The sequence below is a fragment of the Plectropomus leopardus genome, chromosome 19 (genome assembly GCF_008729295.1).
Source record: "Plectropomus leopardus isolate mb chromosome 19, YSFRI_Pleo_2.0, whole genome shotgun sequence".
NCBI classification, from domain to species: domain Eukaryota; kingdom Metazoa; phylum Chordata; class Actinopteri; order Perciformes; family Serranidae; genus Plectropomus; species Plectropomus leopardus.
The window spans coordinates 16,318,659-16,346,455 of NC_056481.1; the positions used below are offsets into that span (position 1 = coordinate 16,318,659).

The 27,797-nt window shown below is 41.1% G+C and overlaps 1 protein-coding gene across 1 annotated transcript in view; it reads right to left on the reverse strand.

The window, feature by feature from the left end:
• The window catches only part of capn15 (calpain 15), a 54,349-nt gene that overhangs the window by 13,580 nt on the left and 12,972 nt on the right, over positions 1-27,797 (reverse strand). The window contains exons 2-7 of the mRNA XM_042507273.1: positions 17,114-18,755; positions 9,162-9,370; positions 5,170-5,353; positions 3,319-3,542; positions 1,961-2,086; positions 173-325 (exon numbers count right to left, since the gene is read on the reverse strand). Of these exons, the coding sequence (XP_042363207.1) occupies positions 173-325; positions 1,961-2,086; positions 3,319-3,542; positions 5,170-5,353; positions 9,162-9,370; positions 17,114-18,733 (2,516 nt within the window). The 5' untranslated portion in view covers positions 18,734-18,755. The remainder of the gene's footprint in view (positions 1-172; positions 326-1,960; positions 2,087-3,318; positions 3,543-5,169; positions 5,354-9,161; positions 9,371-17,113; positions 18,756-27,797) is intronic.

The following is a 27,797-nucleotide window of genomic DNA, read 5'->3' on the forward strand; positions in this document are numbered from 1 at the left end:
ACAAATGAGGAGCGTGTGGATAAAAGATGTTGTGATGTAATTGTTTTGCATCTGTCCTGGTGAAATAAGACCACTATTATCTTAATTAAAAAAAAAAAGAATTCAAACAGATTAGATGTACACAATTGCCACAAAAAGGAAACAAAATCTCAACGTAAAAATGAATTCTTACTTTATAAAGTCGCTGTACTCCATCCAGAAGACGCCCTCACTGCTGCCGTGAGCCATCAGCTCATGACGCAGGTGCTGCGGCCAGTCTGTCCACTCATCCGACCAGCTGCCATTCCACGAGAAGCGACCCCACGGGTTACGCAGCCGCAGCAACCTGAAGCACGGCCAGAGAGTGACAGTTAGGCAGGCAGATGATGAACAGAGAGGGAGAGCCAAAAGCAGGATCCAGTCAGAGCGACAACAGCTTTCAGTCAACGCACTCCCCCATCTCTGCAGACTCATATTGCTCCTCTCATGGATCATTGCCTACTTTTTAACAACCCATTTCATTTTACTGCCTCCTCCCTACAGTGAGAAACTTGGGAGGTATAATGGAAACCCATATTGGAGAGTCCCCACTTTCCAAAAAAAAGTGCAGGTGAATCGCTGTTTCCAAGCTGCTTTTCATCTCCTCCAGCTCCTAGCAGGAGGACTCCAACTCATTTTAGATCAAGCGCTGTGACCCAATCTTCCACTCAGATTGCTTTATGGCAGTAAATTAAAGTGGTTGTGTGGGGCTCTTGAGCAAATTACATCTGGGATTTACAGCTACTCTCTGCCTCCTCTCACAGGTAGGACAGAGGAAGCCTCCATTGTGTGGACTCACAATGCTGATCAAAGTGATCAAACTGCAATGGTGTGCACCTGTTCTCTATTGGCATCATGCCTCTATCCCGTTTACCCATGAATCATTCAAGGAGTACCTTCACAGAGCGTGCATCTGTTCAATCACCACTAAAGCCAGGGTGCTTATTTATGAATATGCTTTTTTAATGAGTAAACAAAATCTTTAAAGGTTCATTGTGCCAACATTCAGAGCATCAATATAGCAGCAAACCATTATTTGCTATGTAAAGATATAATGGAGTAATGGCGTCCTTTGTGGTTAACACCTTTATCTCTGTTGCCATTGTTTAGCACTGTCTCTGGAGATAGCATAGTTAGCTGCTAACTCAGAAAGAGCTTTAGAAAGAGCTGCCAACACATATGCTTTATGTCACATTAGAAGCGAACAATGTTGCGTTACATATCATGCCTCTTTTGATTCTGTGATGCTGTCAGGCAGTCTAAATCACACACTGGCACAGAATAATGCCGCTTTTGCTTGGTTATGTGTAAAAATACAAATGAGGCATAAAAAAGGAACTTATAGTGGCCCTATATAGCATTATCTGTGTAAAAAGGGCTATAGAGCTGCAAATAACTTTTTCTCATTCTGTGTTCCCATTTCAAACTCTTCTCTTTCTGATATCTTTAATCGGAGTTAACAACGAAACACATGACTCTCCTGGATAATGTTGTAATCCAACAGGTTTATGTTATGCCCATCAGTATTAATTATCTAAATGTTGTTTCTGAGAATTTTTTTTTTCAATCATTTTAGCACAGCAAGCCTTCTAAATACTACAATACCCATGAGCCTTGGCTGGAGTTGCTAAAGAGAAGCCAGTCAAAGGCACGAATCAGAGTTAGAGCGAATTAAAAGTACTTCAACATTGCAGTTGTGAACACAACACAGTCTCATAGATACTGAATTCAGGCAAAATCATCACAGAATTTAAGAGGGAATTAATTTAGGCAGCAGATTGATTGTATTATCATGTTTCTCAACACCACTTAACAGAACACACAACAGAATTTTAAGCTATGAACAGGATCTATTTTGCCAAAATGCACTGTGGGAGCTGACCACAGGAACCCTGGAACTCACAGAAAGACAAGCAGGTTAACACTTTCCATTTGTACATACCTGTAACCCTGAACATCTCGTACATCCAGGATGGAATAGGCATGTCGAGGCCGCAGACCGAGTGACTCGTAAACAACATCGTCCACCTTCATGTTGCCTCCTCCACAAGATGCACCCATTAGAAAGCTGATAGATATGGACAAAATAGTGTAAGACATAGGATTCACTAACTATCATCAGGATACAAAGTTTACAAAGACCACAAAAAACTATTTCCAACTTTACATCGCTAATCATGTTAATTATTATTATTATCTAATTTTTATCTAACCAGGAGAGCCATGAAATTAGATCTCCTTTTTGGCATGAGGACACAGAGTTAGAGACAACACAAACACAACAAAACAAAACAAATATCAGTTGTATCCTTGTTAATCTGTTTTCAATTTCTGACTGCTGCTCCTTCCCTGCTGATGCAGCTTGTGTCTGTTCAGTAAACTATCCTAATGTTGTCACTATTTCCCAGGCTGTTCTTCTTTGATATATTGAATAATACCACAGGTTTTCTGACAGATGGACCTGGAGTTTGGCCACAGATGATTTGGCCCCTTTGGAGTTCTGCGAGTTGTCTCATGTTGTTTTGAAAGCTCACATATCAAAGTGCTGATTAGCAGACCTCTTTTATTCCTGACATATGCTGCTAATTTGCATTCAGCACCTTTGTTGCTTTGTAAAACCTTTGTATTTGTAGTTGTGATTAGAAAATGTTTTTCTTATGGAGATGTCCATGTCTCTGTACTGTAAAATATAGTCTCTATACAGTCTCTTATATATGTCAGGGTTCCCACAATTTTCATGGACAACATTTCAAAACTTTTCCATGACTTTAAACAAATCAAGTGCAAATCTAAAAGGATGTGTATATCTGACCAATTTAAAACGTTTTTTGTACATTTTGTTACTGAATCCACGTTCTCCTGATTATTTGTATCAAAGGTAACCCAATCCTACTACAAGGTTTTGACCAACACATACTGACAGTTTGATCCAGCTCAAAACCAAGATTATATGATCTAATCCTTTTTTTAGAATTTTTTTTTTCTTTATTTGTTTAGACCAGCACATTCGATCCAATCCAATAGCCGAAATTCGATCACATTACTTCTGAACAACTGGCTCCAGTAGATTACGGTAACAATTCATTTTAATAAAAAAAAAATTCCATGATTTTTACGATTTCCATGACTTTTCCAGGCATTGAAAAGGTGATGGTGAAATTCCATGACAGTGGATGTATGTACACGTGTTATTTAAAAGGACACAGTGGAGAATTATAGTCATACAAGGAAGTGAAAAGCAGAAAAATGTTCCTTCACGCCCTAAATTCAACCAAAATTCCCCTTCACTCCTTCTCTCACCCAGCCTCCTTGGAGCTGAGCATCTTGGCCCAGATGAGGTCCGTATCGATGGGTTCCTCCCGAGGGTTGGTGGAGCTGACCTGGAGCATCAGGGAGTCGCAGGGAGCCCCCGTCAGCGTGGCCAGACCCTCGATGGCGCGCCCTGCCTGCAGGGCAAAGTAGGAGCCATGGAGTTTGGCCAGGGCCTTTTCAATCAGCGCCACCCATAGCTGCTTCCTCTGGGCCTGGAGTGATGGGAAAGAGAGGGAGGAAATATTTAGTCATATCTCAGTCACAAGTAGAGCTCACTTTTAACAGGATGTTGCAGTGTTTGCTGTGGGGCTTGTTTAAAGGCGTTGGCTGTGAACCCGTTGGCTGTGACTCAAAACAGTCTCTGAGCAGAGCCTGAGAAAAAGGTGAAATGTGTGATAATTTCTCATCATCTTCCTTATCTTAACATTCTGTCCTGGCATTTCTGATGTGTTTAGGTATCATGATGAAGGAGTTCACTCTGTCCTCCCCAGTGTTTCTTCTGTTACATTTTCATTTCCTTGTCTTCTTTGACGATATGGTCTGATAGTTTTTACAGCACATCTCTCGAGCATGTGTGAGCCTTAATTTGTTTCCCTGTATTTTATTTGTTGCATAATGCAGTCCTTCATTTGTCCTGTAATTTGTTGTTTAATTAGTTACAATCCTCCTCTGTGGGGTCCTTTGAGACCTGCTTGTGATAAAAGGCAAGATAATGAATTAGCTTGAACTTATGTTAAGAAGTTAATTTTACACTGTTGCAACTCCATCAACAAGGAAAATATGACTCTGAACTAGCACAAAGGAGCTTATGGAATCCCAGCTAACTGATAAATCAGAGAGAACGTATGTCCAACATACTGTGTGTCAAACTTTCTGTTCCTTCCTGATATCTTTAAAAAAGGTTCAGAGAATCAGAGATATTATCTTTCTTATTCCATGCTAGGGGTGGGCAATGTAGTAGTGGTAGATATAGTAGACATAAAATAATATCACAATAGTTCAGGGTAGGTTTGCAATATTTTTGACTATATGACAAAAATAATGACAATACTCTACTTTCAATTTCAAGAACATACAAGTTTAACACAAATACGTTTTATAATTGTATATGTCAGCATTAATGTATTTCGCCTTCAAATATTCAGTATAAACTGTACAAAAATCATCAAAAAAGTTCTTTAGTTTGTAAACAACAAGAGTAACTCATAATCAGATTCAGATTTCATATAAATTACCAATATTACAACAAAATAAAACTAATGATGCCATCATGTCACCAAGTCAAAATATTGCCACAATGATGATATCAATTTTTCTTATCATATTAAAAAAATGATACAGGTATCATTGTATGATAAGGCACAACCCTATTCTATGCATTCTTCTTCCTTGTCAAGGTCAGATGGCTACATTGCCCACAATGCAACTCATCTATCAACAGTGTGGTCACAGATTTGGGTGTGTTTTGCTAGCAGTGGCTATTTTAGCCTTGAGCCTCTAAACTCAAGTGAAGACTAGGAGTGGGTTACACACGTCTGCTGAGCTCATTTCTTTAGGAGAACACAACACTTACGATTTTATAATATCCAAAATCTAACATGAAATCTAGTCTAGAAATCTAGCCTCCAATCAGGATATGGATACAATATTGCCCTGTCCTACTATCATCTCTAACCTCTATGACCTGAAAGAGAAAAACATTTTATGAGTCAAACATGTTTATTTCTAACTCACATTAATAGTGTATCTTGTTCACCAAAAATCTTAAAGATATCTATTTTCTCATTCGTTACTTCTCTCCCTCCAGGTTTTCCCACATATCCCTCTCCTTTTTCTGACCTGGGAGAAGAGGAGGTAGCCGTAGTCGTCGCAGGGCAACATATCATCCACAAGTACCGTGGTCCACGTCCCGTCTTTACACAACCGAACCTGATAGGCCCCCTCTGGGCAGATTGTCCTAGTAATCATCACCCTCTCCACCAACTCTGGACGCTCCGCAAGCACCGCCAGCGCACTCAGGAACCTGGAGAAGGATAAAACTCAATGAATCGGAAAATGAAATCAGGAAGGACAGATGCGTGAATGAGAGGATGTGGCTGAAACAAAGCGCAAAAGACAATTTGAATTAAGCAGTGAAACAAATGGAGATAAAAAGACATGAATGATCAGTTGATTGTGAGGAACAGGTGGACGGCTGAATGGATGTCCGCTTTAGTTGAAAAGACAGGCGGGGATGAGGAATGTCGACTGACTGACAGAGAAAAGAACAAAAAGAAAGAGACTGACAAGCAGCCATGAGACTAAATGACGAATTAAAACATCCTTTTCCAAAAAAGGTACCTCTTGCAGTTTCTTCCCCAGCATAATTTCCCCTCATTGAAAATCAATCACATTTGATGAATCAAGCCTCTATGCCTTCTGGTTACCTCCCCATTACTGTTAATTCACCCTGCAGCAAAGACAAACTGGCTCGCCTCCTCTAATTAGCTTGCTAGAGAAATTAGTTAATCAAAACTCCGGATATATCAGAAAATGCTAATTCCTCACAGAAGAGAAACACGGCTGGGGACACGAGGATCCGACTTAAAAGGGATATATTTTAAAGTGAACATTAGTTCAGCAGAAAGTGTGGAAGGAGATCATACAATAATAATGAAATAGCTACAAACAGTTGAGGTGTTGGGACAATGAGCTAAAAACATTTCTCTCTCTGTGACTCACTGCTGATTTTTAAGTATACTGACCCCCTTTTTTAAAGGGATACTTCACCAATTTTCAACCACCATTGTATCAAAACAATGTGGGTAGTCTGTGTAAATGAACTGTGGTAACCTTCCCTCCATCTTACCAGCAATCAGACAATAAAACAGTAAAATCAGGCAGCGCTGATCCAATGTATAACATGATTCTGATACTGTATTGCATATTTCTTGCCTAAAATACCTTATGAAACACATTTTAGTAAACTGTTTGGCTGTAATAAGACAATTTGTGAACAGGAAGTGGGCACCATACTGTTTCCTGTATTGTCTCTGTATGGAGAATGGCAATACTGAGATCAAGCAGTACAACTATTTGAAAAGTTATGGTTGAAATCTGTGCAAAAGTGTCATCACATATTACTGAATTTTATACTGTCTGTGATATTGATTTAATACTGTTAGACTTGTATGTATTGTGTTGTTTTACTTGATGCAATGTTAACATCAATTATCTATTATGTATTGTCTTGTTTTATATGGTGAAATGTTTATATTTATGGACTTATATGTATTGTGCTGTGTTATGTAGTGTAGGCTACTTGCTGTTCTGTGTGTTTGTTTTTGTGTTTCCATGCCCATGGACAGGCAGTGGCAAATTAGCTGCTAGCTAACTCTGGTACAATTGCTTTTATTTGTGTACTATAAATAAAAAATAAATTATGCACAAGTGACCAAATACAAACACATAAACCTATATTCTGTTACTGTGGTGCCTTTTTCTCACCTAAAATGTCTTCATAAACATATTTTAGTGCATTGTTTGGCTGTAATTTGTGCACAGGAATTAGGCACGATACTGTATTGTAAAAATGGAGCCTGAAAAAAATGGAGATCAAACAGTATAACTAAGCAGTGCTCATCAAATATAAACTTAGATTCTGGTACTTAAGTGCCTATTTCGTGCCTTAAATGTCTTCAGAAGCATGTTTTAGTGTACTGTTTGGCTGTAATAATAGAATTTGTGCTTTTTAACTATAATTCCAGATCATTTGTTACCAGTAGGCAGCCTTTTTGTTTCCTTTGTTGAAACTGCCAAGCATTATGTTTATTGGTCTAGTGCGGCACAGTGTATTATGGGAATTGTACGTTTTCTACTTCTTGAACAAAAAGAAATGCCATAGCCCTTTTTTTCCAGTCATGTAACACCAATTTCAAAAGTATTGGCGCTTTCCTACTGCAGACAGCCTGGTTTTATGAACAGACCATCTTTCCAGCAGCGAAATACTTCTTTAATGACATGAAATTTTACCAAACCGCCTAGCTACTTTTGCAACTGGTAGTGCTACTGTCATTATATCTACAGATTAGAGTAAAACCCTCTCAGTCCAGCCGTCATTGTGTGTCAAAGACTCTAACTCTTTGTGTTGGTTGGAAATGTGTGTTATTAAAGCTGTATCCCATCTGTTCATGTGGCAGCTCAGCGAGGCCGATCAGCCCATTCAGCCGCTGATGAAAAACCAATCAGCTGCAAAGAATCAAATGGAAATCCAATTAGCCGTGTCATAATGTGACTCTAATGTCAGCTCATACTCAAGGACAAGGGTGACTGGCACTCCTTTCTTCTGCTGTCATTGGCTGGCTGAGGGGAGCTGGGCTGTTTGTTGGTTTATTAGGACAAGAGTGTGTGTGTGTGTGTGTGTGTGTGTGTGTGTGTGTGTGTGTGTATATGAGTGAGAGAGAGTGAGTTAGAGAGACGAATTAGGGTTACATCCTGTCGCGAGTGAGAGGATTCGGCTCTGGGGAGGGTTATTTTTGATAAGCTGTGTGTGCTTGGTGATGAAGCGAAAAGTTGTACTGGGACAACTTTGTGACTGTTCTTTGTTGTGTGTGTGTGTGTGTGTGTGTGTGTATATATGTGGAGGAAGCTGGTGGAAGGTAACACACACACACACATATATATATATATACACACAACACACTCCAAAGGACGCATAGAACAAGGGCAGGGAGATAAAGCATGTGTCCAGACTCACATTCCCGTGAATAATCTCCCTGTCAGGTGTATCAGTACATCTGTCGCCAAGCTCCCTCTTTCATTTAATGCTCGCCTTCTTTCTTATTTATTTCTCTGGCTCCCAATTTTTCAGTTTCTTGCTTTCTGCTTCCTAACTTACTGTCTCGCTGTCTCTCTGTCACTGTCTCCTTCTCTCTCTGCTAGCTTCAGGCTGCAGTGCTCATCTTAAGAAGACTTAGACAAGAATCACACAGATATGCAACATTATCTGTTGTGTGTTTTGTATCCCTCTGCCCTTTGGCTGGGACTTAACAGAATAAAAAATTTCCTGTTTGGCTTTAGGTATTCTTGTTTGTCCTAGGTAAAAGGTCCAGTGTGTAGGATTTAGTGATAACTACTAGTGAGATTGCAGAGACGAAACTTCTCTTGTGTGTAAAGCATGTAGGAGAACTACAGTGGCCGAGGAGAAAACGTGAATGGCCTTAACTAGAGCCAGATTTATTCAGCTTGAGGAGGAAAAACACTCACAGCTCTCTAGTTAATATATTAATAGCATTTGCAAGTCACACTGGTGTGCCAAAGTTAGAAAATGCAAATAAACAGTAGTTTTATAAAGACTTGCAGATATAAAAACACAAAACTCACCTGCTCACACATTGGGATAAAGTAATCTGGATGGGCAGAGGAGTGTGTGCATCGTTTTACGTTTGTGAGTCTTTCTTTTTATATGTGTGTCTGTGATAGCTATAGGAGAGAGAGAACTGAAACGCTGAAATAAGTTTTGAGTCTGTAACTTAAAGAAATTATTAAGCTTATACTTGATGTTGACAATATAGTCATTTTATACTTCCAATGTGGAACAAGCCACAGAAATTTAGTATATTCGATATAGCGCCCACCCCAGTTTCAAGTTATTATGAACTAATGAAAACACAGTTATGAATATTATATTCCATTTCTGCCAATATATCCCCCTAAATCCTACTCACTGGACCTTAAAGTCATTAATCAGGGTTTACTTTTTCAAAGTCTTTTTGTAAATGAATGGTCTGTCTCTAGATTGTTCCAAGTTATCTAGAACTGATTAGCGTCCCCGTGTGGTTCTGACGGCTCACCAGCAGTTTCCGAGCAGGCCCTGCAGGATGTCAGAGGGCCGCGGCGTGCGGAAGACAGACCACTTGACGCCTCGGTCTTTGAAGTTGCTGCAGTTGATCTCATGGGGGCGGAGCCACTTTTTGATTCGCTGCTGGACGCTGTCACCCTCAGGGAAGCCCACGGAGCGAGGTCCCGGTGGGAAACTATCATCCACAAAGTTCACTGTGTTCTGAACAGGGACGAAGAAAAGAGAGAGGAGGGTGAAGAGGAAAAGCGAAAGGAAGACAAAAGGGTTTGATTACTGAACTTGTTCAAATACTGAATTCCATTTAAAAATAGATCCAATAACAGTTAGACACTTGCTAGGAAAAAACATCTTATTTAAAAACCAGAAAACCCATTTTTAAATCATGCCCAAAAGGGGTTGATTAGAGAACTTAAAAATCAAGCTTTCAAACGTATAATGCAAGCCTGAAGGACACTTCGAGCTTTGAGGACTAACTGTTAATCTCTTCCCTGCATTTCTGATGTGATATTTTTTCAGGTGGATGATGATTAATACAGGACACACTACAGACGACCACATGAGCCCTGGATTCTGGGTGAAACAAGGACAAACCACTGCCTTCCATAATTAGTCATATGGCATGAGGAATTACTTCCACTGTTAGTGTGCCATCACACATCTGCACAGCATGAGGCCAAATGTGGCGCCGTGTAGCAGCCAGTATGCAGGACACATATGCTAATTTCAACATTTCAAACGCTTCACTTTCTGACATGTTCCCTGCAGAGCGTCAAGCATTTTAAATGACACACTGGATTTTAACACTCCGAAAATGTAGCTGCCTCTCTATTTTACACAGGAGCTGCACTACAAGGATACATGAACAGATCAAGACACCCAATCTGACACACTATCTGCCCATCTAAAACTCTTGTGTACACAAACCTGAGAGGGCCAACACTCACACACGCAGCCCTATCTGGTTTCTTATTTGCGGTGTCAGAAGTGGGCTCAGCCAGTCATGTTGTGAGGCAGGGATGGGATGTAATGTGGGCACCCCAATGGGGGCTCACAGTGAAACGAATTGATTAGTTGGCATCCCGAAAAACCAATTCTGTAGTCTCGAAGCAGCGTCGGCTACCACAGAATCACTTCAACGCCGCCTCACCACCCCAGCCATCTGAGGTCTCCATGTAGCTTTCTGAATCTGAAGCTCACTGGCTTATGTGTGACCCTTGTGCTGGCTTTTATTGTATGGGCTTAGGGGGCGATGTGGATTAACCACAGAGGTGGAGAGGCCCCGGACACATACAGAGACTGAGCTTCTGACTAATGTAACTCGGAACACAGTCGGTACAGTTCATAAGCAAGACTCAACTGGTATAAACATCCACAGCAATATATTTATACTGCTTTTTTTAAAATCTAAAATATCAAACAAACAAACATCATCATATGGGAAAGGATCAATTAAAAGCCTATGAGATAGTTATATGTAGCTACAATAACAAGTTAGCATGCCAATAAGGTACTTAGCATCCTGGTGCACTCACCTCTCATATTGTAAACAGATTTGAGGAGATGATTCAGTCATTTAAAAGACATGATAATCAGCAAAATGGTCTGCTGCAGCAGTCTGCCCATAAGGAAAAGATGATGCTGCAGTTAGCCTGTTCACATCTGCAGCACACATGCTGCCCAATATAATGTTTTTTTTCTTGTTTTTCTTTTGAATCCAAGCTTTAAAAAAACATTATCATATAATCATGTCATTCACGCTAAAGTCTGATGCTTTTGTGAGTCTGCAGGCAGCGCAGCAAGCGGGGTTTCCATTACTTCTTTTTTCCTCGTAGCAGTTTGTCACTCAAGGGGTGGATAACCAATCTATAGATCCCTTTATTTATTTATAGTGTACCTGAGCGAAACGTACTCCAACAGCGCTCTTTATCAACAGTCCAGCTCAAAAAATCTGTTTTTGGTGGCAGCCTGCTACGCATGATTAATGTTTTGGAAAGCCCTGTTTTATGGTCTATGGGATGGATAGCAATATAGCTTGTGATCGTTCTTGGTAAATTTCACATCCACAAATCGAAATGTTTTAACCCCAAACACCACTTTAATTGGCTTATTGTGAACTCAAACATTATGGTAAGTTAATTGAAGATGTGAAGAACAAAAAAACTACAAAGACTACATATTTTAAAGCAAGTACATTTACTTTGGACTCTAAAAAGACTTATTATAAATGGAGTTTTTGATCCCCCTGGCTTATATGTATGTATGACAATTGTTGTTTAACCTTGTTATAAATAAGGCTTTTTGGAAAAAACAACGAAATAATAATATTTCAGGCTGATCCAGTGTAGCCAGCAGATATCAGAGTCAAGACTTATAACTTTGTCTGGGCTCTATAAAGAGATATCTACATATGATTGCAGATAAATAAAAAACTATCAAAAGCTAATATTAAGTTAACAAATCATCAGACTATAGCTGATAGGTTCTGAGATTGCATTTTGGCCAATGCGCTCCGCCTCTCCACACTGACTCTTTACCTGCCACTCAAACATGATTGGTCATTACCACTCAGACAACAAAGGGACCACATATGGACTACAAACAGAAACCATAATACCAGTATGATGTCCTGTCGCCTACATATTCTGCAAACGTACTAAGCAGTCAAACAGGCAGATCCTCCCTTGACATAAAATATATCAACAGTTAAAAAATATAAAGCAGAGTATGTAAGATGGAAAATGCCTGTATGAAATAAGATATAACATGAGTACCAAAGTCAAACTATTTTAGGTTTGGATTGTGTAAGGGTAACATGCAAATACATTAAAGCATTTTCCTGTTTAGGTTGCTGTGTCATGACGTCTGCAGGCGTAAGTCTAGCTGACTGTCCTCATCGAGTGAACCTGTGTTGCTGTCTCTGATTCTATCACTGGGCACACGCCAGCATGCAAACTAGACCGCAATCAGCCAATTCAGTGCTGAGCTAAGCAAACCTGCTGCCTTCCTGCCATCTTCCAGACTACACAGACCTGGCAGGCATAAGAGGGCTTTTTTGAGGATAGTAAGCTTGTAGCTGGATATCTACACGCCACAGACAACCTATTGATCTATGAAAATGCGGTGACAAGGAACTATAGAGCTCGATTTCAAAGAGCCACGCATATTAAACCCAAAAACAAAAGCGTCCCAGAACAGCCTGGTACGAACGATTCCTGTCACAAGCGGTGAAAATCTGTCACTGACTGCAGGCAGTTGCAACTTAACAATTCAACATCCAAAAATCCCCTAGATAAAATCCTGGTGGGGCAAATATGGCAAAAATTCAAGCAACAAGTAGGATAACGAATGGTCTAAAGAGAGGAAATAAAACAAATCAAAGTCAATCTGTTGCCATGAAGCATCTTTTTGTTGCTCCCCCAGAGGGTGACATGGACAGGGAACAGAGGAACCAGCTCCAGCCATGCTGGGTTTTACAGTTCACAAGCGGCGCTGACGGCTATTAGTAGCGTTTACTCGTCTGGCACAGTGAGTAAGCGGACACGCTCCGGGGCACTGGCACTGAGCGCACGCACCTCTCGCTCTCAAAACCAATCAAGGAGAGTAGAAAGGCAAGGAGGCATAAGAAACAAACGGCACTGAGGTGAGGACAGAATAATATTTCTTTTACTGTGACTCCAGCTCTTGTTTTGTCTTTATTGATTGCTGCACTGTGTCAAACTCTCCGGTAACGGTATATTTCAACAGCAACATTGCTATAATCCAACAGGTCAAGAAAGATCTGAGGCAAAAAAATAAAAAATGTAAACTGAAACTTTCTTTGTGTGCTCCGACTGCCCACACGCCTTGTAACAGGGTAAACCAAAAGCTTTAATCACCATTAAATTTTCACGACTGGTGTTTTGGCACTTGCCAAGTGTTAAAACCGCGACAGTGATGGATTAGAAAGACCGACTCCTCTTGCTCACCAATTCTCCCCCCCGTTCATCTCCATGACCCCTAAAACCAGGCTGCAGCAGTTGATGCTGTTAGCGATTACGCTCACTATAGGGAAGTGGATCATTTCTGCTCCTCTCCTCTTTGGCTCTGCTGCTAAAAATAGGCCAGCCCCTGTGTTCACCTTAGCACACACACACACACACACACACACGCACACACACAGAGCCTCACATCGACTGCTACACGGGAGAATTGAGTGCAGTCGTGTGGAGAGGGTGGGATGGGGGTGGAGGGGGTGCGGTGGGTGGCAAGGGGAAAGCATATTTTGAGATATTAGCAGAGAGTGAGGAAAAAAAAACAGGATGAGCATGTGGGGATAGATGTGATGGAGGGAGACGGAATAAAAAAGAGATGAAGAGGGGAAAGTACTTTGAAGAGCGCAGAGGGGCAGAGCAAGAGCGAGCGGGGCCTAAAATATTTGTAGGAGAAAAGGAAGGATGATTAAAAGAAAGACTCTCTTAAATGTCGATCTTAAATTGGAAGACGAGGAGGGGAAGGTGGGGATGAGGGAATCTCTGATATCCTTCCTTCCTACCGAGCCAACTTCCCTCCCACGCTCGCAGCAGTGAGCCCTGTGACTTTCAAAGGAGCCATTAATAATGCATTCTGAAGCACACTTCATGCTATTGTAAACATGGCATGATAGGTGCCGTGCCGGTGTAGTAAGTGGGCACGCATGAGACAACCAAATAAATTCAGAGAATAGAAGCCGAAGAAATGACCTGAATCTGAGCTGCTCTGGATTCTGCGATGCCCACATTTTTTCGTCACGTCCAATCAGGTTTGTCTCATTAGCATTCATCTTAAATGGACTAAAATGAACCACTTTGACAGCTCTGAGTAGCATATCCATGACAACATAATACAGTCCTATCAAAGGTTCAGTATTGCAGAGAAGGTGAAGCTGCAAGATGCAAAGAAGCAACATAAAAGGTTGTCACATCTCAACTATAGTTGCTATGGAAGACATCTCGGTGGCTCCAAACAGCTGTGAATCACCCAATCAGGGCTCATGAATGACATGAATTGATCTCAGAGTCTTCTCGACCTTTTGAACATTAAATGTTGAGGTGCTGGAGCGAGTAAGATGCGTCATTATTTTAGGCTGTTATGACAACAGAAAAGAACATAATTACAAGCGCATAATTAAGTTTTTTCCCCTTAAGAAAAAAACCCCCACTTGATTAACTTTTTGCCATCTGACATTTATGCAGCTTAATGGAAATCTTCTTTGAGGGTGTGTACTGATAAAAATGGAATATGAAAGGAGTATGTTAACGAGAACCGCAGTTCTGATCTTTTAATTATGTGGCAAAAATGATGCAGCGACATTGAGGATAAAAGGAACATTTTTATTATATAGTTTTTATGGGGGATGGTACTATGGGACCATTATATGTATTGTATTCTGTATGCATATGTACTGTATGTATGTCTAAAAGCAATTGAGGTGCTGGGGTGGATTCTGTGTGGCTGCCTTTTAAGTTGGGTGTTTTTTTTCCTTTTATTTTAGTTAAGTTCATCTTATTTGGTTTGACTTGACTTGACCTCTCTTTTTTTGTGGATCCTCTTATATCTATATCATTTGTATTTTTGTATAAAGTATATAAAGTCAGTTCATTTAAATAAATGTTAAAATGAATGAAAAATTTCATTCAGAATGCTAAAAAACTTGTTTTTCTCTATCACAGACAGGGCTGCTATTATACAGTAAGGGTCGGCCATAAATGAATGCCTGACACCTTTGTCTGTTGTTTTTCGGCTAATTTCGCATGTTAAATAGGCATGGGAGCGCGAGCCCATCAGTGTGGAAAATCAATCTGATTGTCAGTTAAGCTCAGTTCATAAAAAAGAAAGAAGTAAGGTTAGCAAACAAACGACTGGAGGGGCATGGGATCGAAACTACTCTCGCACAGCCAGAACCATATTACCATTCTGCTGTCGGGGAAAAATGCTCTGGATTGTTTGTGTTTCTCCAAACAACTCACAATCGTCGTGGGCGGTGCTAAGCCCATGATGCAACAACTGTGCCCTTGCAAAATAGTGTCAGGGGAGACAAACACATAGACAATGTGAACTGTTAGCATCACTCAGCAAAGGTTATGAACAGGTTTAAAAACGAGTCGTTTTCGATAAATCTGTGTGAGAGACAGCCAGTGAATGGTAGGCTTAGTCAACATCTGGTGATTCAGACTACATAGAAAACAAAGTTGGTACACGAGGTATAGGAAGATTTTTTTTAAGCCATTGAGTTTAACCATTTGTTTATGATTTTGTTTGCTGGCGAGCAGTAAATATTATTTGTTCTTTCAACATCAGGTTGTGTTGTTAATGTGCTAACTAGCCAACTAATACGCATGAGCGATATATCAATATTACGGTATTACAGGGTATTTAGAAATTCCAACGGGGCTCCTTGTAGCTCAGTGGATAGAGTGGGTGCCCCATGTATAGAGGCTGCGTCCTCGCCGCAGTGGTTGTGGGTTCGATTCTGGCCTCGGCCCTTTGCTGCCATATACTGTATACCCCGGTGAAATTCCAGGAAGGTATGAAAAAACAGACACACCCAGGCCTACTAACTACCATCTTACCGTTTCCCTTTTTGAATGATGAATACATACTAGTGCCACCTGCTGATGTAGAGTTCATTTCTCTCAAGTAGGTGCAGGACTTATGTGCTTGTTGGCCGCCAGCTGTAGTCTTTTCGGTGTGTTTAGTTACAACTTTTGGCCGAGACATTAGCAATGCAACAGTTGGCCTTTGTTGCCACTCGTTCTTTGATGTCTGTTCAGTGTGTCTGGGTCATAAGATGTTCTGCAGTCTGACTCAAACTTGGCTGTCAGCATTTAAAAAAAAAATAATAATCAGAACAAACAATAAAAGTTGGCTCATTAGAGCCTCCTGATACAAGAGTTAGACTTCTGAAACAGACTTTTGAAATACTGAATCAGAAGTTAGTGAAGTGACTTCTGAGTGACTGAGGGCAGGTTATAGTCTGAGTACACACGATGAGACTCTGTGTCTGCAGCTCATTTAAGTGGCCAAGATTCGCCCGCTGGCCCTTTAAAACTCAGCTAACGAAGCAAGTGCAAACAGAGGCAATGACAAAGCCTATTAGCATTTCTCTGAAATTAGAGAGATTGAGGGAGTGGGAACAATGCCAGAGACATAACAAAAAGAGGAATTACAATGAGGGAACTGTGCACTGAAAGGCAATGTGCACCCTGTGACGCATTGCACATCCAAATCAGAAGACTACTAAGAGGAGTAAAAAAAAAAAAACTCACTGAAATGTAAAGATATAAAGAGAAAAATGGTAACAAAAGATTGGCTTATTGTTGATAGACAACAAATAACCCATTATCAGTTACCTGTAAATGAAAACTTACAATGTTTTCTGATTGACTCTAGGTAATGCACACAGCATGTCTTTTTTATGTGGCCTACACATGCTCTACATTATATTCAAATTGTTTTGCTTGACTTTAGATGACATTTAATGTGATAAATTGATATTTTTTCACATGATATTCAAGTTATTCTGATTGACTTAAGATGTAATTTAATGTGATAAATGGATGTTTGATGATGGTAGTTCTGTACACTGTGGCTATGTGTATGTAGATATTTATATTTATCTGTATATGTGTATATACACACTTTGCTCCATCTTTTTTTCTTGTTTTCTTGTCATATCTTATTTTGTTAAATTATTATCTATTGATGTATTTGTTTTGATCTATTTATGAATGGGAGCCTACTGGGTACCAGATGACCTGTCAGGTGATTTAGTGTAGCAGCATTTAAAGGTGTGTGTCTGTACTGTTCACTTGTCTGATGAAGAGCATGTAGCGCGAAATATCACCTCGGTGGTTATTATCCTAAACATTCAGGGGAGCATGTATTTTCCCAGCTACAACAAATAAATTGAATATATTTCTTTCTTACCTCTCTGCAGAAGCTGACTATGTTTTCCCAAAGCTCCTTGGCCTCGCCCTCATCATTTCGTCGACGGGCCTCTACATGCATGCTCTCTCTCCTCTTCAGAGGCTTCACCACCTTGCGAAGGGTGAGGTACTGCTGCGGTGTGTGGCATGCTGCACAGTTCTTGGCCTTGATGTCATTGAGCAGAGTACATGCTGGGCAGCTCCACTGTGCGACCTTCTCCTGAAGGCTGGCTGAGGTGGTGGAGGAGGAGGAGGAACTAGAGGAGGCAATAGCAGAAGAGGAGGGAGGGTAGCCCCGGGCCTGTTTACGTGTTTTATGACCCGAGGAGGATGAGGAAGGTGTGCAGGAGCATGATGCAGAGCCACAGTGTGTACAGCAGCGGGGGAGAGGCACCTGCTGCTCCTGAAAGCCGTGCAGCTTAGAGGAACCGCAGGCTGAGCACTTGGGTGCCCCTGTAGGGTTGCGCAGCGTGCACTTGGAGCAGGCCCAGGTGCTAAAGTCCGGGCTGGAGGGGCTGGCCGGGGTAAATCGTACCGTCTCACAGCCTACCAGGTCAATGAGGTCAGCACCAGCCCGTGAAGAGCGGCAGGCCTCGCACTTTGATGAGCCACCCGGGTTGGGCAAAGAGCAGCTCGGGCACTTCCAGGTGGAGGGGGCTGAGGAAGCAACAGGGAGGTGAGGGTTCAGTGGGTGAGGATCTTCTTCCTCTAATATACTGAGGCGCTTGCTGGGGTATGAAGGTTCCTGGGGTTGGGCATGTTTGGGCTTGGCTGGCCGCTGTGGGCCTGGCTGGGGTGGCACACTGGCAGCTGAAGGGGAGGTGGGGCTGGGAGTGTTGGTGCCTGGGTTTGGTGGGCGCCCAGGAGGGGGCACCTCTCTCCTGCTGCGGGGCACCGGGTTATTTTGGAGTGAGGAAAAAGACGTAAAAGGGGAGGAAAGGGACTGTGAGGAGACATGGGGAGGTTCTTGGGGGTCACAGGGAGGAGCTGGGGGAGAGTCATCAGTTAGGTCTATAAGTAGTGGGGCAGCCCCCGCTGTGTTCACAGGAAAACCCAGCACAGGTGTGCGCACCTCCGGCACCACCAGCGCCTCAGGGGGGATTTTAGGCAAAGACAGTTTCCTTGGCCCACCACAGGCGGAGCATGACAGTGCCACGGGTGTGTTATGAAGTGTGCAGCGAGGGCAAGCCCAACCCGAGTGGTGCCCATCCAGGCCGCACACTTCTCCATTGCTCTCAGACCGCCGCAGCGCTTCCTCCTTCGCTGGATGCTGTCCATGAGGCTCAAGCAGAACCGTGGGGGTGACAATGGGTGTTGGGGGTTCTGTTGGAGCAGGCGGGAGGCCGTTGGCAGTGGCAGCTATGGTGGTCGTAGGGGGCGTGTGAGTGGCGGGTGACGGTCCGAAGCCACAGACAGAGCAGGCTCCAGATCCCTGCGGGTTGTTGAGCGTACAGCGGGGACACGCCCAGCGGTGCTCCTCGTTGCTGCTCAGCCGCAGGATCTGGTTAAGGTCAGGTTTCTGGCGCGGCGCCTCACAGATAGAACAGCGAGGTGCTGCGCCGGCATTTAAGAAGGTGCAGCGTCCACATGACCACTCGCTGCCTCGCACTGCTGCTGCCATGGAGCCAGGAGAGTGAGAGTGGCTGCAAAACACAAAACGATGAGTCAAAACAAATCCACCAACCAAATGAGTCAGTAACTCAGTCGCTTAGCAATAATACATGCAAATTATGTATGTCAATGTGCAATCATGTAAACCAGTGGTTCCCAGCTGGTGGGTCATGGTCTAAAAGTGGGTCATGGATCCTTTCTGAATGGACTACATGAGACCGGTGAATGTGTCAAGATTGTAAAATAAACACTATTTTGGAGTACAGACCTACTAACTTTTATCACGACAAGCTCTTTTTTTTTCCAGCACAGCAACACTTTCAGTGCCCTGTCCTTGTTATTATTTCGCCTAGTCCTGCCCTTACAGCGTCACTGGTCTTGAAGCAATCATATGCAATTTTTTGGTTGCATTGCTATTTATTTACTAAGTTTTAAGCAATTCCACTTTATTCTTGCACAGTGTTTTATTTTATCGTGTTCTTAGCCCAGGCGTTCACATTTTGTGAAATAAAATTGAATATGTTATTTATCTTGTGTAAACCCTGAACTAATGATTAAGGAGAAATCTGGACCCTGCAGCTAAACAAGTTGGAAACCACTGATTTAAACCATTGCAATCGCTAATGTTCTCTGTGTTTTAAGTGTCGATGGAGAAAAGTAGGAGGAAAGGAGAAGACAGAAGTAAGACGCGGTCAGCAAGAGTGAGGGATGAAAAATTATGAGAAAGTCAGAGAATGAATGCAAGCTTCCAGTCAACTAAGAGTGATTATCTAAAGGAAGAGAGGGCAGCGAAAATATCTGAGAGTGCAAGAGGAGGAGAGACAGGCAGAATTAGAAAAGAAAAATAGAGTGTGAGAGGGAAAGATTAGCCAGTGCAGGGGAAAAATCAAATCTCCCTCCTGGGGGCTCTGAGGGCAGTAAATCCATACACAATGGCCACATGATTAGAGCCAGGAAGACAGCACATAGAGAGGAGGAGCCTGAGGAGAGAAGAGGAGAGGAGGCTGCCTCAGAATACCAAGGATATTTTCCTCAGTCCTTCTGACTGACACTTATTAGAATAGAAAAAAAACACGTGGGATCTCTTCCACTTCATATTAGCGCTCCTCTCGCCTTTTACTCAATGAATGCTAATGCAGGGTAGATGGGGGGCAACTTAAGGTCAGGTCAATCCCATGCCCAAATGAATTTCCTAATGTATTTTTGAATGCAGTAGTCTATTAATTCCGGCAGCACTTAAGACTGGCATATTTTAGTGACAAATCACTCCTGTATTCAAAGCAATTTAAAAACAACTACCATCAACAATCTTTAACAGGACTCCAGTAGTGTAAATAGTGCAGAGGGAAATGTGAGAAGAGGAGAACAAATCAATTTTAGACAGTTTTGATTCAGAAGCATAGGGGGGCAATTCATCTATCTGCTCAGGCTGCTCAGTTGATTCCCACCTCATACACATAATAACCTAATAAAGCAGTCTGTTGTGGTGGATTGACTTGTATGTGCAGTTCATTCTGCGGGACTGTGGTTCAGTCAATCTGACTTATTGATAGTGGATGTATTAGGGCCTTTGGGACGGAAAGCAGCACAGTTGGATACCTCCAGAGAGGAAGGGAGGGGGTTTGGAGAGGGAGGGCCCCGAGGGACGGACGTGGTTGCTTTCTGGACAAGCCCATAAATGTCACTGTCACTCAAGCTGCTCATGTGTGAACAGCAACACAGAGATGTGAATGTGGGAATTGTAGGGTAGTGGAGGGTAAGGTGCTAAGAGCTGGAATCCTGCGATGCTCTTCACATTGATCCCTGTGGCAAAGATGTTGCCCACAAAATGACCACTGGGCTTGTGGATCTGGCCAAATTTATCCCTTGTTATTATGTTATGGTTGGAGAACTATGTGGAAATCTAAGGCTGCTTTCACAAAGACTTTAAAGGGGAAAACTGATTTGTGGCTGTTGGTAAAATGTCTATATGCCCTGTGGAAACAGTCTATTTCTTTTTTTTAATGAAAAACATTCTGATAATCCTTCGTTGTTTTTACATCAGGGCATGAAAAACAACCTTTTACATGCACACTAATATTCCACTGTTATTCTGAATATGAAAATATTTTAAATATGACATGCAAAAAGTATTTGGATTTTATGAAATATGCATGATTTCTGATAACTGCTGATACTATTCTGTGTTTTAGGCAGTGGAGCCCCCATTTATTTTTCATTGGGATGACATATGGGGCCACTGAGAAATCTTGTTGTGGCACACCGAAAAAAAAAGCCATATCTGAATTTCAGAGATTCGGTTATGCTGTTGTAGCATAAGCTAGTTAAAAACTATGTCAATATTAAGAGTTAAGAAACTGCATACTGATATACTTTGGTTTCTTATTTTACAGTAAATATTATCTGATGTGCACAGACTAATGGCAGTATATTTTGAGTTCCATAACAAGCCTGTTTTGATTTGTTATGCTTAAATAAGCTGGTTATCTTGTGCCTCAAAAAGACAAATACACAGATTTTTTTTGTAACTGATTGTAAGGAAGAAAATATTCAATGGGAACTTCCCTTCTAGAGTTTGATCGAGACTCGTGGGTACTCATAGAACCCTTTTTTAGACAGATATCTTGAGGTGAGAGGTCAAGGGACCCTTTTGAAAATGGCCATGTCAGTTGTTAGCCAAGATTAAGCCTAACTTTAGAGCGTATTTAGCCTGTTTCCTGACAAGCTATACCAACATGGCTGGTACCAATGGATGCCTTCATTTGTTTAATTTCATACCATTACCGTTGCGCTAGCTTAAAAAATAAGTGCCACAACTTCTTAAAGACAGTCACATCAGCATCTAATTATTTTCATCGGGGAAGGCCATTGAAAGAGCAATTGGATAAGGGGGGGCAATGGCCACCCCTGTGTCTCCACCCTTGGGGGCACCTCTGATTTTAGGAGCATTCTTTGGAAAGAAGTTTGAAATACATAGCATCTTCTCCCAAAAATATACAGATTTTTTGGATATGGGCAAATATTGCAACACTGACTTTTTTCATGAAGGTGATTAAAAGAATAAAAGAGGGAGGCTGTGTTCACACAGTTGAACAAGTTCACCATCAGTGGGAAAAAAAATCCTATTTTGACCCAAAAAAGCAAAATGCCACAACTGCTCCAGCTGTTCCACTTTTCAACATTTCAATGTGATAAAAGTCAGAATAATGTCAGTTAATCTGAGTTTGCACAGCTGCATCTATACAGGAATATTAGCTGAGTACTCATTTTCATAAGTCGTGAATATCTGAGTTGCAATAATGTCTCTTTCAGAATAAGGGCAAAAAATAGGACTATTTTGTGCATGTAAATGAAATCTATGTGACATTTCAATTCCACATTAGTATAGAGGAGTCTTGTAATTATGGCTGCTGGTTGGCCAGCCAAGGTCCTGCTCTTCTCCACTGCAGCACCATGTGTCCTGGCCAGCTAATTGCTCTTAATTCAACTCCATTAAACCCTTTCAAACCCTGAATCCTCAGAACTCAGGGGAACCTCTAATAAAAAAAAAAAACTCCAGCTCTAAGCACAGTGTCCTCTCGTCCTGTTAACTCTCCTCCCTAAGGTAAGGAGGAGGAAGACAGCAGGGATGGAAGCTAATGCGTCTCTTTGGGTATCTTCGTGTGTACAGGTCCTTGCCGCTGGGTGTGTACAATTGTGTGTATGCAGGCATGTAGCTACTGTATCTCTATTTGTAGATATAGCATCTTGTTAGATTGTCAAACTGCATTTGTGCCTTAGTTTGTGTGTGTCCTCAGCCCCAGGGCAGCACAAGTATGGAAGCAGAAGTCCCGGTGCTTTATGTCAGGAGCCATTAGCGCTGAATTCATTGTCCCGGGCTGAAGTCAGCACTGCAACATGAACCGAGGCCCACTGAGTGAGGAGGAAACACAGCATTCCAATGATAATAATAAGCAAAACTAGGAAAACACAATTTTTGTTAAGATATACAAACACTAGGAAATCAGTACTTGGCTGTTTGTTTTGGTTAGTCCTTTATGACCAGTGGTGGAGTGTAACTAAGCACATTTAATTAAGTACTGTACTCAAGTACAAATTTGTGGTACTTGTACTTTACTTGAGTATTTTCCTGTTCATGCCACTTTATACTTTCACACCACTACATTTAATTGGGAAATATTGTATTTTTTACTTCACTACATTTATCTGAACACCTAAGTTACTTTACAAATTAAGATTTCCCCAAATAAACCTAACAATAGCTTAAAAAATATGTTTTGTTATAAATTAAATTATCAGTTTATACAAAGACATCTGAAATAAATAGTTGATTATTTAATTAGCTCGCAGTAATTTTGAGGCTGGGTGTGTTTTTTAAAAATATTTTAATAACAATTTTGAGTTTTTTCAGGGTCTTATTTTTATAATTTTGAGTTTTGGGAGAATTTAAAAAAAAAACGTTTTTGTTTGTTTTTTTTGTGGGGTTTTAAAATATTTTTGCTAATAATTTTCAGATTTTTTTTTCGAAAATTAAAAAAATAATTTTGAAATACATTTGAATTTTCTTTAAAATAAATAAATAAATAAATCTGAGGTTTTTGTTTTTTTGTCTATTGTTTTAGAATTTTGAGGGTCTTTTTTATTTCTCTGCATTAATTACTTTTTCATGAATATACGTACTTCTACTTAAGTTTTCAATGAAGGACTTTTACTTGTAACAAAGTATCACAGTGTGGTATTACTACTTCTCGTTAAGTAAAGGAAGTGAATAATTCCTCCACCACTGTTCATCACTCATCTGCCATGTCCTCCTGGGAGCAATGCAATATTTAATCGTCTTGACCTTAAGCATCAACAGTATTAGTCACTGAGTAAGAATTTTAAAGTGCATCATTCATTGTGCTCTGAAATTATTCCATCCATCCCTAAACAACCTGAGCTGTGTCCTCAGACTACAACACATCCCCCTCCCCTAGCTGGGTAAAATGTGGTTGAATTAAGAGGCGGCCCCATGCTAACACTGATGGCACATGTTCACACCGTGCTAAGCTCTCCAAAGGCCTGCCTATCTGAGGGCCACAAACAGCAACGAGGACAGTGGTGGCGACAACAACAACAGCAAGTGTCAACACCTCATGTTTGATGACAGGTTCTTCCTCGTGGCCATTTTCATAACTGTCAGGCCTCTTTCATCTTCAGCGAGAGAGCAAAGTCACGGTGTCAGCCACACGGAGACTTTGTCAAAGCAATTGATTTGGTTCTCGACGGAGCGCAGGGATTGCAAATTCATTATGTTTCTGTCTGCAGCATCCGACGCGGGGGCTTTTCATTGAAGTGATCAGCCTCTCACGGAATGCTTAATATCTAGATTAATTATCTCATTATTATCTGTTGTAAGCACAACTACAAGCATAACTCTGGCCCTCAATTAAAAAGATGCATTGTGAGCGCAGACAGAGTGTGCTCACACATACCTTTGTATGTACAGAACATGCCTGCAGCAGATGATGTACCGTTACAGCCAATGATCCCTGAACCCTACATAAAATGATGCTTTCCGTGTATAGCTCCACTCACAGGAGTGTGTACAAACACACACAGACGTGCACCTTTTGTCCTTGGCCCTGTGCTCAGTGGAGCTGCTCTAAAAGTGCCCACTTCAGCTCCTCAGCTCCTCAGTGTCGCAGACCTGGGCGGGTAGCCAATAGCTTACAGTGGAGAGAGAGAAAGAGAGAGAATGCAAGAGAGAGAGAGACCTCACCTCTAGAAAACCCATCGTTTTGCAATGAGGCCCTCGGTGCAGCCTGCTGCCCATAAAGTACCTACTCCTAGTCTAAATTAATTTAAGTAAGAGCATCAGTGACCCCTGGCCAATTTCTCAATGCATCACTTGTAGGTGTAAGACAATCATAGAGCACTTCAGCCGACTATTATGAGTGAGAGCGCTACACTACTCTGAGAAAATGAGCAAACCCATAACATCATGGTGGGTGGAAGAAGTCAAACTAACTGCCACAACTAAGGCGTCAGGAAGGAAGTCCTCAGGCTGTGGAGAAAAACGTACCTGAGACACTGAGAGAGACACAATGTAAACAGTCCTGGCTGTAATCGATGCTAAGGCTACAGTAAGTCTGCTGATCATGTGTAGGCCACCTATGACTGGCTACTTGGATTCTCTCCATACTAAACTTGGTTGCGAGATTAAGTGAGCTGAGTCTCGCCAGCTTCTCCCTGCGACGCTGTGAGACATTTGGCCTTTGTGCGACAGTCATTAGCACTGCCTTTCTGTGGCTGGCCTCGAGCCCAGGGCCTGAGGGGGAAAGCACGGTACTTTTCTTGATCATTGGAGGCAGAGTGAATCTGCTTTACACATTCAACACAACAACAAGGATCATAACACTGACTGTCATCAAGATAAAAGAAGGTGTGGCTGTTAATATGCGCATTATTATATCCAGTTCCTTGAAGATTAAACATGGCAATACGCCTAAGCTGCTTTGACATTCACACTATAAAATCCGGCAAGTTGATTTAACTTCTTTGATTAAATCTAGGGACCCAATCGCCTTGGAAAATGTAAGTAAACAGAACTATTAGTCTTATGTTTATGTTATATCTAATTGTTAAGTTTACTTGAAATTTAGGTACATTTTCTTAATTTTGTGAAGTTGATGCTATTTTAAAAAATAACAAGTTTAGTTAAATCAATCTTTCTCAGCTTAAGCAACTTACAGTAAACCAAGTAAACTGTATATCTATTTTTGCCAGTTGCAAACTACTTATATAAATCATATTTGCATTTTCTAACAAAACAGAACTCAAAGATCTCCTGATGTCATCATAGGCAAAATCCTCTTTGTGATGATCAAGTTACCTGACTTAACAATGAGACATAAAGTAAACATATGTTAAGATTTTAAGTTATATTCACTTTCCTTTTTCAAGGCAATTGTTTTCCAAGATAATTTTGGGTAAGCAACTTGTCAGATTTTGCAGTGCATATTCCACTGTTTTCGAAATGTCAGATCTATTTTAGCTTTATTGTATCTGATGTACTGCACTGTGTGGTACAGATACGCCTTTAGTCCCACACAAATCTAAAAACAAAGAACATGATTAAAAATGAAAGAACACCAAAAAGGACAAAAATGTCAAAATACTAATTCTTTCTCAACAAGTGAAACACTTAACTGGCTGCCTGATGAATTAATCCTGATATTAAACTAAGCTACAACACAAAAAGAGTTAGTCAGCACTTCACAGATTTTATGTAACACATGGCCTGTCAGTCAGCGCACAGTGAGTGTCACACAGAGGTTTCCATGACAGCTCATCTTGTGACTCTCTGTGCTGTTTCTCAATGGCTCAGCTGTAAACACGAGTAACCAAACAGGATACCTTAATACAAATGTATTGTCTACTCAATACTGTTGTTGCCCGTTAGACTAATAATGTGTGTGTACGTGCTACGTGTCTCTGGGAGCAACATAACAAAAGAACTTCCTGATATGACAACATACTTGGCATACAAAAAACTGACTTTAATAAGAACTAAGATCATTAGCTATTGGGTATTTGGGCTGCTGGTTAAATCAACTCTGAGACACCCATATAGGGGCAATTAAGCTTTATAAATGGTCAGTGGAGGACTCAATACTGCAAATAATCACATACTATCTTGCCTCAATGTTAACACTGCAAAGTGATTCCTGTTTGCCTCAGTGTTATCTAACAATGTCTTGTAATGCACTTAAATGTATTAATCAAGTGATGAACCAAAGGTATTAAAGGGACAGTTAACTCCAAATTGAAAATATACATTTTTTACTCTTACCTGTAGTGCTAATTATTAATCTAAATTTTTTTTGGTGCTAGTTGCTGAGTGTTGGAGATATTGGCTGTAGAGATGTCTGCTTTCTCTCCAATACAATGGAACTAGATGGCACTCAGTTTGTGGTGCTCAAAGCACACACAAAAGAAACAGAAGCCATGGCTCTTTCCAGAAATCATGAGCCCATCACTCAGGATAATCTACAGCTTGTTGTGAGCAGTTTCATGTAGGAACTCTTTTGTTTCTACCAAACTAGTACTGCTAACTGTATTACTGCAAAGAAGGAAACATAAATCCACTGTTTGCTTACTTAAAACCACTGAGCCAGTTAACATTATACTTAGCTCAGCTGGAGAGGATGCCATGTTTGCATCTTGTACTTTTACAGGCGCAAGCCTCTTGTCTATGAGTGGATACATGCTTCCTACTGCACGGTGTGGCTGACATAGTAGAAGGAAAATAGTTCCTACATGAAACTTCTCACAAGGTCTGTAGATTTACTTGAGTAACCGGGTCATGATTTCTGGAATAGACATTGCTTTTTAAGTTTTTCAAATGTTTTTTTTTTCACTCTGAGCACCACAAGCTGAGTACCTTCTCATCCCATTATTTTGGAGAGATGGCAGACATCTCTATGGCTGATAACTGCAACACTCTGCAACTCACACCAAAACAATCTAAAGTGATAAACAGCACTAAAGGTGAGAGGAAAAAAACATATGTATTTTTGATTCAGGGGCAAACTTTCCCTTTAAGAAATAAAAGTCTCGTCTCATATTAAACACGCTGCTACACTTGATCTGTTGATAAAGTATTTTATTTGTTATTTGAACTTTTTGCTCTGCAACATCAGTTATCAGCAATTACTAACAGGCTGTGCGAGGCTGGATGGCTCATGGACGCCTGACTGTGCTGAACTCACTTTGCGAGACGGGCTGCACATGTAGCCCCCACACACAAACACACTCAAATAAAGTGAGTCACTCTTGTGATAAATATTTACAGGCACAGTCTTGAGTGAACACAGTGAGATAGCTGGAGACGTATACGCTGTCGCTTATAAAATGTTTATGTTAGAAAAATGTCTCATTTATTGTGCGCTTGATGATGAACCCGTTTAATAGATGCAGCTCTAGCAGTGACAGGGAAGCAGGGAGTGATTTTTATAACCACCAGCTGCAGGGGTAATACCCAGGGTTTTCACAGCACTGGCATCGCTGCTTGTGCTTTTTATGTATTTTAC